General features: G+C 40.4%; 1 protein-coding gene across 4 annotated transcripts in view; it reads left to right on the top strand.

Annotated features, from left to right (window-relative positions):
* sbno2b (strawberry notch homolog 2b) overlaps window positions 1-15,231 on the top strand; it is a 68,385-nt gene that overhangs the window by 9,554 nt on the left and 43,600 nt on the right. For 3 of the 4 annotated variants that reach the window (XM_030048877.1, XM_030048875.1, XM_030048874.1), the window contains exons 2-3: window positions 6,554-6,780; window positions 9,273-9,361. In XM_030048877.1, the coding sequence (XP_029904737.1) occupies window positions 6,673-6,780; window positions 9,273-9,361 (197 nt within the window). In that variant the 5' untranslated portion in view covers window positions 6,554-6,672. Of the gene's footprint in view, window positions 1-6,553; window positions 6,781-9,272; window positions 9,362-15,231 lie in introns of those variants that run through there. The other variant, XM_030048876.1, reaches the window with a different exon arrangement.

Raw genomic sequence — 15,231 nt, 5'->3', positions numbered from 1 at the left:
ATCAGGTGGACGCATTAAGTTTATTGTGATACAAGAGTACTTCAAAAACAAATGACAAAAGTAATTGAAGAATCGACTCTGAGTCAAACTAAAATTGTGATGCATCTGAGAATCTTTTTTTTTTTTTTTTTTTTTTCCCCCCACCTCTGTCGCTTTGGACTCAGTATATCCCACCCCCTCTGTCTTTATCTGTTATTCCCTCTGTGTGTTTCCTGGCCTGAGTGTTTGTTCTTCCCATTCCCTGCCACAAGGCACTGATTCTTAGAAGGTAGTTTATGAAGATGAAGCTTAGCTGTGTGTTGAAGGATTTTCTTCGTACCTTAAGAAGGATTTAATGGCAGGCCCAAAAAGAGAGCGATTAGGAGATGAGAGCGCCTGGGAATGAGTGAATACAAGTGAGAAGTGACGAGGCCATGCTTATCAACAGGATAGAGGAATTCGGTCCAGAAAATAAACCGAAGGCTACATACTTTTGTTTTTTGTGCCACAGAATAAACACAGAGCACACTTCCATCTCACAGTCATCCCTCCAGACCACTAGCAGAGGAGATGAAGACACTACATTTTTTATAATATTATTATCAAGGGCTTGACAAGAGAGCACATGAAAGAACAAAAACAAAACATTACAAGACAAAAATGCAAGTGGAATCAGGTAACAATAACAAAACTGACAATCAGAAGAATTAAAATTACTAGAGTAAAATGAAAAAACAATAGATAAAGTCCACAATTTAAAGTGCAGAGTCAATTAGGGCTGCGTGATTATGGCCAAAATCATAATCAAGCTTGTATTGGTCAATATTAAGCTCATGATAATTTACCACAATTAGTCATTGACTAATTGCCCACCTCCAATGTCAATAACACATCAACCAATGTAAAACAGTACTTAACACCCCCCCACCCTCTTCGCTGTTGTGTATGTCATACATGGTCATTGGAGTTGTAGGGACACTGTCATATACATTTTACTTTTCACTTCTTGTGAGTCTGGATTAAAAAAAAAGCCTAAAATGTAAATGTATGTTTGCAATTTTTCACTGGAGTTTGAGACCACACAGAAATGCTCCACATGTTTATATGTGTGCATTTGGGAGCAGGAAGGCACATGCTCGAGGCAGGATGGTGGTCCTCGTCATGAGCGTTTAGTCGTGACTTAGCAGCTTAAGGAAGTCACACTTCCTTGGATGATTTCCATGTGCTCAGGCAGCCACTGACAGTCAGTGAGGCCACCGCCACACAGCTGGAGTCATCACTACCAGACTATGCTTAACCTCTTGCCTGATGTGCTTGCAAGCACATGTTGGCTGTTGTAACTTAACAACATGGTAAACACACATCTTGGGCTTTTTTGAACTGATGGAAGCATGCTGCTTGTAGAGAGTGACTCACACAGCCAAAGGGGAGGAACTGGCCTAGAATCTGCCACAACACAGGGAATACTGTCTAACAACATGTATGCCTCCCAGTTGCACCATGTTTGCTGTCCTATTTCCTAGATTTATTGCACAGCCGTTTGGTTTTGACAACCATTGTTCAATGCATACATCTACATCACATTACAGCTTGCTGCTAACACTTCATTTATTTATTTTTTAGGATTTTGCAAGTCCATGAAATAGCCTAACCCTTTGCCTTTGCGTCAGACCACCCAGAGAGAGAGAGCTGAGGAGAGAGCCATGCATGGGAGGAGGGTCTACCAAAACTAGCAGTAGCCTCTGAAGCAGTTAACAGATTATGCTGCAAGAGGGAGACATACATGCCCTTGGTATCTTTAAATCTCTCTCTCTCTCTCTCTCTCTCTCTCTCTCTCTCTCTCTCTCTCTCTCTCTCTCTCTCTCTCTCTCCCTCTCTCCCTCTCTCTCTCTCTCTCTCTCTCTCTCAGAGACCTTCTGGCCACTGCAAGCTTTAAACCGCTTAATAACGAAAAGGTCAGGATTTCAGTGTTGCTGGCTTATCTCCAAATGGTTCCTGTACTCCCCAGACTAATAGCCATACAGACTTTGCATGTAAGTCATGATACAGACAATAGATCTAGATATCAGGTTAGCAGTCAACAAAGCTTTTTAAATATCCAAACAGGGGTAGAAAATACCCCTTCTAACTGAAACCTAAAACCCCTTCATTTTTACTCTCTTACTAATTGCGTGCCATCAGGCTCTTATTTTTCCTCTTTCCATCTCCTCTGTCTCTCATCACCCTCTCCTCCCTACCAGTCAGTTTCTCCATCACCCCATCTCCATCCATCCCTCTGCCTCCCTCTGAGGAGGTTAGGAGTAGCAGGGAGTTTTCCTGTTTTCCGGTAATGAGACGCCTTACAGGAAGGGGACATCTGGGACGGCTCTTATAATGATCAGTATTGATTGTCCTTAGAGAGTTTCACAGGGTCTGAGGGGCGCACAGTGAAAGACAGACACCTTGTTGTTGCTAGGAGACACAAGCTGCCACGATGCTGGTAGTTGGCATGGCTACAGCTTGTAGGGGGATCAGGGGCACTGTGGCAAGGTGTGCAAAATGTATTTGTTTAGGGGGTGGGGGGAAGGAGGGGTTCAGGGGCACTACACTAGAGATGATGGAGTGAGAAAGGCTTGTGCTGAGACTAATAAGGAGAAGTGGTGTTTTGTCAGTTGTCACACCAATGAAATCATTCCTGTCTCCTGAGGAATTTATAATCTCTTCAACACCAGACCACCCACTCCCTGCAAACACACATACATCCCTCTCAGGCTATATATCAGCTGTCATCTTGCCTTTGCTAGAGCCCCCTCAGGGCTTATGCTGATGATCAGTTGCCTCACCTGCAGCCATGACCACTGAGGAGTCACACATGAGGGCTCGCATGCATATGAGCACATTTCTGCATTGAGCTTTCCCAACACCACAGATGTGTCTTGCCTCTTGGAGCATTGAGCAAAGATGAGCTTAACATGGCAAGACATCAAAGAACCTCCAATGCTTCCAAGGCTGGAGTGTCTTCATGGTGCTGCTGTATGTGCTGTTCTGCAAGACGACACTTACAAACATATGGAGCCTCACAAGGCCTCTATTCATGCTCCCAGGCTGCCCTGAACTACCTTTCTTTCCGGCCCTGCCCTCATATGGTCCATGGAGGCTTGAAGCTGCCCATACACATTCAGACAATATCCAATATCCTACTGGCTTCCCCCTCCCAATAATAGATACCCACAGGACCTCCTGCCTTGTATGGCTGGATAGTTTGCTAGTGGATTCCTTGGACCAGGCTTCCCCTCACAACACATTATAAGCACCTTATCCAGACAATATAACACTGGTAGCCTGGCAGTAAAATGGCCTCCTTCTGTGTGTGTGTTTTTGCTGAGTGGTGAATATATCCGACATCTCTCTCACTCTCACACACACATGACTACACGAAGGCCCTCTTATTTAGACCCTCATGGACTCTATTAGGATTTATTACCTGGGCTTTGTCCCCAGTGAATGCGTCTGGCCTGTGTTCCAGATTGGGTGAGAGGTGGAGGACAGGGAGAGGGGAAGAGAAGTAACGGTTTAATTAGTGTGGGGAGAGCGAGTGTGATTGACAAAACACAGACGTGCATTGTTACACATGGCTTCCAGTCTGGAACTGCAGTTTGTGATGATTTTAGATATGTGTTAATAAAGTACATGTAGGGCAACTAGTTCAGAGATTTGTCTCCAAATGTTCAAGAGAAACAGAAACTACCTTGTTTGTAGTGCTTTTTTTGTTTTGTTTTGTAGTATTTGTAGTATTGTCAAATTATGAGTGTTCGGCAGTAAAAGTACAGACTATCAGCATTTAATTTTGATTAATTTGGTCTCTATGAAACTATATCAGAGCAATGCAGGTCATTGTGGTCAATTCCTCAATTACAGAGAGCCTATGTAATTTATCAAGACAAAATTAAGTAATTCAGAATCATGTTAGCTTAATCTTTAAAGAATTCCCTGCAGTCATCATTCATTTTTATTAAACCATAGTAGAGCCAGCCTGTACAAGTGCTATTTTGTCAGCCAAGAACTTCATTGCTTTCATTTTGTGTTATTGTTATTTCAAAAGGTAGATATATTTTATTCCTTTATTTGTATCTGAAATCATTACCTACAGTACCTACTTCAAGCTTGTGACCATTCAGCTTTTATGTCATAAGTAGTTTTTGTGTTTACTCAGGTACACACACTTGCTTACATAAAGTCATCTGCATACTTGTGTGATTAATAATTATCTTTACATGAAAGGTCCTACCCCAAAATGTATAGTCTTTGTTGGTTGTGCCCCGCAAAGCCTCCAAAGCTACCACTTACTTCTTCATTTCCTTACATGAGAGTTCATTTGTCATATAGCTTCTACTCCACTGTATGCTTGCAATACATGGGATGTGCCTTAAAACAACGTCCAGGCTCTGACTTATATGGCTAAATATGGCCCTAAACCTGAGAGCTTCAGTCACTGAAGTGCACTTACAAAGAGGTCAGTGTTGCACTCTTGTAAGCTGATTTTCCAGTCAAACTCTGCAGGAAAATTAGCCAGGAGGAATCCCATTGTTCAAGAGGTCCTTTGTTACTTGAGGCATGGTAATAAGAAGCCGAGGATTTGAATGTGCTTCACTGGCTCAGGGCCTGGACTGTGAGTCAGTCACTGTGTCTACTGTGTATTTGTCATTGTACCTGAGATCTACTGAATGAATTGAGTATCCCTTAAGAACTTCATAAGAAACACGTCACAAACGTGAAGCTCTAATTGCAGAAAAAGTTTTGTGACCGCTAACTTTATGTGTGACTGTGTTTTTAAAGTAAATACTTTCTCAATAGTTCCATCTTCAATAGTTACTAATGCAATAAATAAATAAATAAATAAATATCCAGCACTGTTTCAGCATTTTTCTTTCTTTTTTAATTTGGTGGTCACTGATTTATGTGTTGGGATAGTGAATTGGGGTCCATTAGTGCTTTAATAAATAATCATTAATTTCCTGGTGTAGCCTAATTACGACGGTTATCATGACCCTTTATGAAAATTAACAGCCGCATTCTGTTTCAGTGTGCCAAATGATTTAAAGGAGCATACCAGTGATTTTCCAATTTAGGATAATACCTGCAAAATGTGTATTGTTCACATTTCTGTTAATCTTTTTCCAAACTAAGCACTTGTATTTTTTTTTTAATTCTAATATCATTTTTCCTACCTGTTATCCCTTCCATTCATATGACTATAATATGAAAGTTAACATTCAGACTTCCGACTTTCTACACACCAGTATTCCACCACCATAATAAAGTCATCCACATTAGTTTTCCTAAAAGCAGCAGTGTTATGTTTTGATGACTTGAAATTGGGCAGAGTGAAACAATCAGTCTGCCGGCCAATAGTCCCCCTGGAAACGTTTGCTCTTCACAGCCACTTATTGATTCCATGGTTTATGAATGGAGACAACTTTGTTTAAAATGGAGAGATTTTAAATACATGTTGTGAAATCTTTACTACCCCCGCTTGATTTACAAAATGGTTTGTTGTAATGTAAAATATGGGTAAATTGTAGTAAATGGGCCAAACATTCAAAGTCACTGGTGTGGTACGTTTAAAAACGACCACGATGAACATAAGTCTTGGAGCTCAATTGCACTACTTTGTGCTTGATAGTGTGTTGTATTTTAACTTGGACCAGAAAGTGCAGACAGTACATTTTTCTGCTTCTTTCATAGTGAAACACAGATTCGGTGCGTCTGCAGAAACAAAGACAAAGTTGAACCACTGATGACTGTCAAAAACAAAATGTTCCACTACAAGTTAATATTTAGCTGCTCTGCCTGGGAGTAATCCTATACAGTAATTCTTCAGCCCCAGGAACTGGTTCTGTTTGTCAGCATATCGTGAGTGTTACAAGTCCTCTGGATATGGAGCCCTCAGTAATGTCAAATGACACTCAGCTAATGAAGGCTGTCAGTCAATGAGTATGACCTCACACATTGCAGGAAAAAAATCATCTCTGAACCCAACCACATGGTCTGTGTGATGACAGAGACCTCTAGAATCAGTTTTGTTTTCACACATTAACCAGTCATCACTCAAAGGTGGTTCCTTTGTTAATAGTAATTGTTCCAGTCTGTAACAATCTGTTCTTATAGACTTGCTTACATCTAGATCATCAGTTATGCAGTATAGGCCTTTGTTGCAGCTTTTTTTTTTTTTTTTTCATCTGAATTTATGTCTTATTTAGGGCATTATATGAGTGGCATTTTAGGGGCATATTCCCCCCTACTTTAAATGTTATCTAAATGAAGTGAGGTAGGATGCTCTGATGTTTGTGGTACTATTGTCTTCATAGTTGTTCCTCTTGCTGATTTGCAATCATGATAAGCAAGTCTTTGAAGTGTAGCTGTTAAGTGTTATTTTTCCTCACCCCCCCAGGTTTTTATACCGCTCTTACACCATTGCCCATATTATACTGATTAACATCTTGGTTGGAAAAAAAATTCTGCTGCTATTCTGATGCCTCTGTTTCCGTCCCTCCCTTTTTTTCCCCTTCTCCCCCGACCTTTCTGCCCACCTCAGGTCATGGAGAGCATTTGCCGTTGTTAGAAGTACTCACTCGGACACAGCCAGCGCGTGGGTGGTGGTCGGAGGGTGCATAGCCTCAGTCAGCTGGTGGTCATGTGTTAAGCTGTGGTCTGATGCCCATCCTCCCCTCAGCGCTGGCCATGGAAGGGGAGAACTACCTTCATCCAGAAGGCCCTCAGCTGGACAGCAGCTTGTTCCCTGTGGCCTCCCCTAACATGGAGGTATGAAGACATCTTTGCAGTTCCATTTATTTAGGTCCAATATGCATACTTGCCTCCTTGCATGCAGCATTTTCTTCTAATGGAATGTTCTGCAAGTGCCTGCCTGATAACATACACTCAGTGGCCACTTTATTAGGTACAACTGTACAGTCTAACACAATCCAATACAAATGTTCTGCCATAAAGTTTACTTTATGATGCCTGTAGTGCTCAGGTTTTCGTTTTGTCACAGTAATATAGGTGTTAATTTAATTATATTTTTGGCATTGAGGTCGTAGTTAGTGGTGTTGTTGTACTTGACTGCATTTTATTGAGAGTTTTTTCTAATATTCTGTCCCCCTCATGTATATAAATTGGGAGTACAAAAATTAGAAACAACTCTCAATATAATGTGGTCCACTACAGCAGTGCTTCCCAACCTTTTTTGTCTTGTGTACCCCCTGAGCCTTTTTTTGTCAGAACATGAGTACCCCCCTCCACAACATCAACACAAACTGCACATTATAAACTTTCTTTAAAAATAGAATTTATGGCAGAACTGAACTGCATTAGGTTGTACAGGTGGACCTAATAAAGGCCATTGATGTGTAAGAACAACAGCCCACAACTTGACAAGAGACAAGTCCCTCAATGTAGTTTGGCTATACTTTTGATTATTGGTAACTCAGGTGTTGCAGAATTGCAGTGACTTGGCATGTGCTTGCTTAATGATTTGTGGAATGGCTTTTCCTCTTAAATTAACCAGAAGTGCACTCAGTAGAATGCAGATCTCCACCATGCGTATCTCCCCATTTCTTGACCATAGGCTATCTGGTTCTGGGCTACCCTATGTACTGATCTTGCGTCAGGAACGCTATCAAACGCTTTTGTAATTACAAATTTTATTATTGTATACCTCATCATACAGTGCAGTAGCTTGCCAGCCATTTGTAGTTCTTTGCCAGGAAGCCATATGGCTTTTGACAGAAACCGGTTTCAAAAAGAGCACACATTAAAAAAACAAAATTATTACTAATGTTGGTCTCTCTCTTTCTCTTGCTCACACCCGCAAGCATTAGGCAAACAGTCCCTGAAATATAAATCAGCAACAGCTGTTTTACTCCTCATTTTTGAAGTGCTGAGAAGTCAGGCTGTTTAACCTGTTTGAACTGATGGTCCGACATTTTTATAGTGTTGTGTTTCTCATGCTCGGCCTGCTTGTCAGCAGTGATAAAGTCGCCCAAAACCACAATGTACGTCCTTGATCGGAGCAGACATGGCATTACACACAATAGGATCGACAGACAGACAGACAGATAGAACAAGTGAGCTACATAGTGAATCAGGTAAGAACGTGAGATAGAGGCCCAAGGTGAGCAGAGAGGGATGGCAGGAGAGTTGCATGATAGAGTGAGGTAGACAGTAAATTCCAGTGAGGGACCACCATAATCTGAGGGAGAGAAAGAGATTGCCAAGCAAGGTAGACACTGAATGGAGGAAGAGCGGAAGTACCCAAAACAAACATTTTGCAAAGGTTTTGACTAACAGCAAATGCAAGAGGTTCTTCATAATACAGGTTTAAGTGTCAACAAAATTTTTTTAGGCTGATTCCGAGAACAGCCGTGGACAGACAGACAGACACACATGCACACACACTCGCAGGAGTGAAAACGATATCTCTGCCCACGGCGTTCCGCTTGATGGAGATAAAAAATCAAAGTACCATTGCATTTTCTGAGAAACTGTAGGGGAGATCTTAGTCCTTCAGCTGTTTATTCAAGTGAAATAACTATTTTAAAGTATATTCTTCTTGTGGGTTTGCACTACAGGATGTAACACTAATGTACCACAGTGCACTGTGAACGGTTTTACTGTAACTCTTGCCTGCTATCTCATGACTGTCATTTACCTGGACCTAACACATTTTTTTTTAATTTAATTTGCTATTTCACATCTGAGGGTTGATGTGTGATGTCTTTGCCGCAGAATAGTCATCTAGAGATGTTGACAGTGTTGATTAAAAAAGCCATTTCTCAGGCTGATATTCATTCTGATAATGACAGCCTGGAGCAGCTGCTTATAAATACAGATGATTCATTTGCAATACAGTTTAGATAAGCAACAATAAAGAGATTTTACAATGACACTGAATCTAGATTCAGTCATCTTTCTTTCTGTCATCAGTTGTAGTTGTGTTGTAGTCCTGAGAGGCTGTGGAGCAAATATATTGTTTGATTTAAGCCAAAAATTATTCTTCACTTTCACTGTATCAGGTGGCAAAATGCACTGGTGTGGTGGTGGCATTAGCATTTTTGTACACTCAAGTTGAAGATAAGTTAACAAAAAGCCATTTCCACTTCAGTTTTTGCCAAAACTTTCATCACAGGAGAGATGAGCATGAAGATCCCTTTGTTTTCCATCTTCTAACATGACTAGGCACTTCAAATATTCACACTTTTAACTTACTGCCATGCATTTTTCTTTACATATTTTAATTTTCTTCTCTGTTCTAGAGTTCTATATATGCTTCCTCTGGTTCCTGGGGATCCTTCTCTCAGCAGCCTGGATACAGCATACACTGCCCTATGCAATCTGGAAACCAGTAAGTTCATACAAACATGGACACACACACACACACACACACACACACACACACACAATGACTTTAAGCTACATTATATTAGTTTTAAGGTATTTGTCATGCATCGTATTTTTTTTACAAAGTAGTTTAGTGTTTTAATTGTTTCCGACACAATAGAAAAGTTAAGTTGGAAAATTTAGGGGTGTAGTCAAAGTGCAGTTTTTGGAGTACTGTTACATTAATGCATCACTGTACCATAAGATTTTGACAAACGACCGTTATACACAAAGGGTTTGGTCCAAACTAAATGCACTGAGGAAAAACAATACAGTCTTCCAGGTTGTTTAATGGTGGTGTTATCTCATTTGTTAAAATCTGATTCACAGTTTAGCTGGCGTATTTGGTGTATGCATCATCCCTGATTGCAATGTGAGAGCACAAAATTAGAGATATTTGGTGTAGTTATTGCTTGACGCCATTGCTTAGAAAAGTGGACTGACTGAGTGCCCCTTGTTGACTGATAGGATGTGGCACATTTGTCCAATTCTGCCCTCTGCAGCTCAATAAAAAGGATAAAGTGACATAATCCCTCATCTTGACACGATGAGTCGACTTGTCACATTGAAATGCTGACTCTGAGTTGACTCTGGAAATTGTGAGTGTGGTACAGCCCTAAAAAATCTGCCACGAGTCACTCAGTATTTCCAGAGTTGAGTTGATGGCAGTTGATAACATAACGAATTAATTGCAACTGAAATATCTAGAACAGGGGAGGCCAACCAGTCCAGCATATAGAGCCAATATAGAGCATGCCCACACAACAACAGCAACAGTGACTTATAGGCCCAATCACACAGCCTCACAGTTTTCATAGGTCTTTTCTTACCTCAGTTTACACAGTGGGACACCTGGCAGTGTTTGTTTTCCACAGTCCTATTCAGGTCTGGCTTGCACTCAGTTTTGACCACTCGAAGCTGCTCTCTCATGTGTTTCCGTAAGAACAGAGCAATGTTTTCACAATCATCTCCAACTGAGATGCTGCGGCATCTACAACTGAAGGGGCTTCCAAACAATCCGTTTCAACAGCACAAGTGTTGATGAGGAATGTGATTCGCATGTAAGTGTGTTTCATTTGAGTTGTTAATATCTGATATTCTCTGTTTAATGGGGTGCCATGACAGCTGCAGGTCTGACACAGAATGCTTCGAGGCACATCTTAACACATTCGCTTCTTACTTAATGGCTTTTTAGCACAAGCCATGTTCCATGTAGGGTTGCAATATTTCGGGATTTTTAAAAGTCTGAAACTTTCCATGGGAATTAATGGGAATAAACTGAAAATGTGCAAAATTGCAGGTTAGTCTATAACAGGAAACTTAAATGTCTTTGGAAAAAAAAAAAAACATCCTGCAGCATAATCTTGGTTAAATCAGCCATATTTAGTGCAAATTCAGTTGAATTTCTACCCTGCACTGTGCACTCCTCAATCTCACCCACACAGCACACTACTTAGTGCAGGCCCCCTGCATGCATTGTGCATTCCTCCGTCACATGCACAGATCATTTCTAGAATCCTGTACACTACAGCAGGACGTTCGAAGTCACACAACAGCAGACTAATTTTGCTACTTGATATGATGCCAATGTGACCATCTTTAAGTGCTTGATTTAAAAAAAAAAAAAAAAAAAAAAAAAAAAAAAAACTTATTCGGCTTCTCTGGCTGACATTTCAATGTGTTTACCCTGTGCTTGTGAATTTCAGTGCCATGGAGTGAGGTGACATGCTGTTCCTGAGAACCAGAGAACAAGTTGGCCATCCCTTATCTAGATTAACATAAAATCATTATATTGTAAACAAGGATTTGATTTTAATTGGGAAAAGATTAGATACATAGGATTATTGAAAGCCTCACTGTTAAAGTTACCATCTAAAGAGATAAAGTGATGGCAATGACAGCATTTTAGCACACACTTATTGCTCTTTAGGACCACTTTAGCTATGTAACCTCGCCACAGTCAGCCTTTTACTGTCAACTTTCTGTGCGGACTGTGTTTCACTGGTTTGATTGGTTCTTCACTCAGAAGAATAGGTCAAATGTTCATATCACCTCCCATCATTTTCACCTTTGTTTATTTACTTGTCAGCATGCACTTACTTGAGTCACACCAAAGCACACGTGAAAACAATTTGTGACACAGGGAGCCGTGTCATATCTTGCAAGGTTCAACAGAAGTGTAGCTGTGTGGGTCAGTGCTTGAAGTGGAATGTGAATAGTGCTGCAGAGCTCTCTTTAAATCACTACATTAATTGAAGCTTTGCTTGTAGCCAGTTATTGCTGGAACACATTTTTAGCATGCCCGCACCACTATGGCCAGACTGAGTGGAGCTTTTACAATGTTTTGAGAAGTAGTCCTCTCAACCTCCTGAAATAATTTTGGCGTGTATGAAATGTGTTTAATTTTGTTCATACTGGTTTAAACACTTCTTGTTATCCTACTTAGGTAAATTTCAACTTGATCCATTGAAGAGAATATTAGTACACATTGCAACAAGGGAGTATTCACACCTAGACTAAATGATTAAAATGTAAATTTTGTCTTGTCACATAGAGCTAAATTTTCCTGTATTTCCTGTTCTTAGTATTAGTATTGTGGCATCACACTTTCGTTGGTCTTAGTTGTTGAAACCTGGGGGTGGTATTGAAGTTTCTCTATTAGAGCTCCTTCATTTCCTGCAGTTAGTGGCTGGGTGTCAGCCTTGCTAGAGGGATTAATCTCAGTATGTGGCAAAACGGCCATGTTCCACGACTTCTCTGGTGCTTAAGAGGTGCATCTTGTTTTTGTCGCTTTGTGTGAGTGACTCTCTCTCTCTCTCTCTCTCTCTCTCTCTCTCTCTGTGTGTGTGTGTGTGCGCACTCCTGTATGCCTACCTGCAATAAGAAAAAAAATGTTTGATTGCTGTATTCAGTTCTCACCAAAGCTAGGTGTGATATTCAGATCAGCTCAGGATGTGTTTATTCTACTAAGTACTGTTCTGTTCTGTTCTTACTTTGTGGTGTTTCTTTGAAAGTTTACACAACGGATGACGTGAGAGCGCACTCTGTGGTTTTCAGGTTCAGTCAGAGTAGTATTCGCTTGCATCAAGCCTGCTTTTTTTTTAAGCCCCTCACCCCTCTGTCCCTCTTAGGACATTTCTCATAATTGTTAGATTTCCCTCTGATCTGATCCACTATCGTTATTGGGTGCCGATACTGACGTAATTCATCCATCAGATATCAGGCTGACATTACTGATGCATGTGTCAGTCCAGATTCTATAGTCTGATGTTTTTATGAAATACAAATATGCAATAATGAAACTATAAATAAAATAAAGTTTTAGTGCACTTAACAACAGCATCAGCCTCACGAGCACAGGCATCAGATAATGCCAGTCATCTCAATATGCCAGATACTGGCCAGATTAATCAGCTGACCACCAGCACCAGTATCGGTATCAGCAGCTATTCAAATGCAGGTATTAGAATCACATAAGAACTGAATAAAGTGGAGCAGTCCATCTCAAATACTGGTAGTCAAAATCTAGAGAATGTTTTGAGGTTAAGATCAAGATGACTGTTAAAATATATGCTCTCTTTGACTGATGATCAGGATGCTCTTTTGGAACTAAGCCAGACTCCTTTGTTGTGCTGTGAAGTCCAATTTTTTTGTCATAACAGTATCTTGTGGTTTGAATAATAAGAATTTAAGAAAACTCTCCTCTCTGTGTTAATATGTGTTATTGACCTGGCAGGCAAGGCATCCATAGATGCTGTTTGACGCATCAGAATCTGGACGATGGTGTATTCTGTTTGATGTACTAAATGTAGATGTTGCAAATGATTTGGAATGGTGGTTGCTCCTCGTGGATGCGCGCATTCTCCTCATTCAGCTCTGGGATTCTCACACTCAGTCAGGAGCTTTCTCATGTGACTCAGTGTTGCGTTTGTCTTTTCTTGCAGGTCCAGCAGATGACATAGCTTCCTCTGCTCAGTCTATTTGGGTTACATGGTGCAATTGGCAGATAATTTATTGCATTAGCGAGCCCTCAGTTATCTCCTCACGTGGCCATAGTGAACAAGCCGAGGAGTGAATGGATCACATGACACCTGTGAGGAGGAAATGTGAATGGGCCTGTGCCCAGTGTTGTGTTCACATTAACCAGTGCGCTGACTGGCTCGCTCACTCCCTCACCTCAGCGGATGTCACTGAAATGTTTATCTGCCATAATTCTTGATCATAACCGTGGATTCGATCTATAGGATCAATCTATAGGATGTTAGTGTGTGTTTGTGTGGGTGTGTGTAAGTTCACATTGTGTTGTTGAAATTGCTATTTACTTTTGAGGAAATGGTAATAGTTGGCTCGTGGTTACTAGGTTTTGATAACATGCAGTGTTTCCCGTTACACAGGTTTGTTTTTTTTCTGGCAGTTAATTAATAATAAGCCCACATCCTACTTCCTTCAACAACAACGCTCTCAAAGCTCTTTTGTGTCTTGTTTAGATCTAATTGACTGTAATAAATGATAAGTTATCAATCTCGCTCTACATTTCATTGATAATGCAGTGGTAAAATAAGCCCCGGTTACATTGCTTTTTATTCTGAACCACATCAGTGCTGAATAATTACAGCTTGCCTGTCTTTGAGGCAGTGAGAGACAACAAATGGAACACAGGGAAGCACTTTGATATTTAAACTCCAAAAAGTTGGTTTGCCTTACTTGCCCTACTTTCCCTTAGTCACAGCTGATAATAATGACTGCAGCCAGACCAGAGTGTCAGGTTTGTCAGTGTTATGAATAGGGATGGGCTGAAATATTTTTGAGGCTGTCTGTTGATACAGATTTGTAAGAATCAAATGCAGATGGTGAAGAGGTGAAGATTTTCAGACATGTCTATTATAATAATTATTTAAATAGACATGTATAATTCTTGTATAATGTGTAATTCTTTGTAAACAAATACCATTTTTGTTTTAATCTGTTGCTACTTTGACAGTTGAACTTTGACACATTCTTTGGGGGAAAAAAAAAACAAAAAAAAGGTAAGAAAAATGCCAATCCCAAATATTGGCAGTATAAATAAGATGGAGGTGATAATGCTTTTTAAAGTTATCAACAAATACTGACTGTTTGACAGTATATCACTTCATCACTGATTAGAGTCAAAATGGAAAACCATTTATTGAGCGGCCAGTGATTATAGGCTTGAATCACAAACATCTGTGGGTGTATACCGTTCCTATTCCTGTATACCATTCCAAGGTAATTAATCAGCTGGTGTGTCATAGTTACTTATTCCCTGGAAGTTCATGACAGTAAGATAAACACTTTGTCTTTTTGGGGAAGTAGCTATCGTAATGTGTGCTATGGTTCAGTCCATTACTTGCCTTTTAGTAAGCCATGTTGATGGGAGTTGTTTCCAGACAGCAGCCTCAGCTGCTGTCTTGAATACAGAGACAAGACAGCTATTACAGAGAGGTCAGCATAGAGTTGAGAGTAGATGGCTCATTTACTTACAGTTTCTTTGTGAGCTGTTAGGAAAGTTACACTACTGCATTTACCGCATATTGGATTCGCAATTAGAATCCATTTTGAATAAATTGCAGTCTGAAAACACAGACAAAACACATGCTGGAATATTTCCAGCACAGTTACAGTGAAGTTTCATAGGAAAGCAGTTGTTCAACTTTTCACCACCTATTTGAACACCTCTCAGGGGTAATGAATGAATTTATTTTCCTTGGCTAGAGTGAGCTCAGTTTCTCAGTTGAACAGGGAAGTATGCCAAAATTTGCATTTGTATTTGTACTCATGTTAATTGTCTGTCTGGGTGTTGGATAGTTTTACCCA

The sequence above is a fragment of the Myripristis murdjan genome, chromosome 4 (assembly GCF_902150065.1).
Source record: "Myripristis murdjan chromosome 4, fMyrMur1.1, whole genome shotgun sequence".
NCBI lineage: Eukaryota > Metazoa > Chordata > Actinopteri > Holocentriformes > Holocentridae > Myripristis > Myripristis murdjan.
The sequence above is the reverse complement of the archived record's forward strand: the minus strand, read 5'-3'. Positions and strand labels throughout refer to the sequence as shown.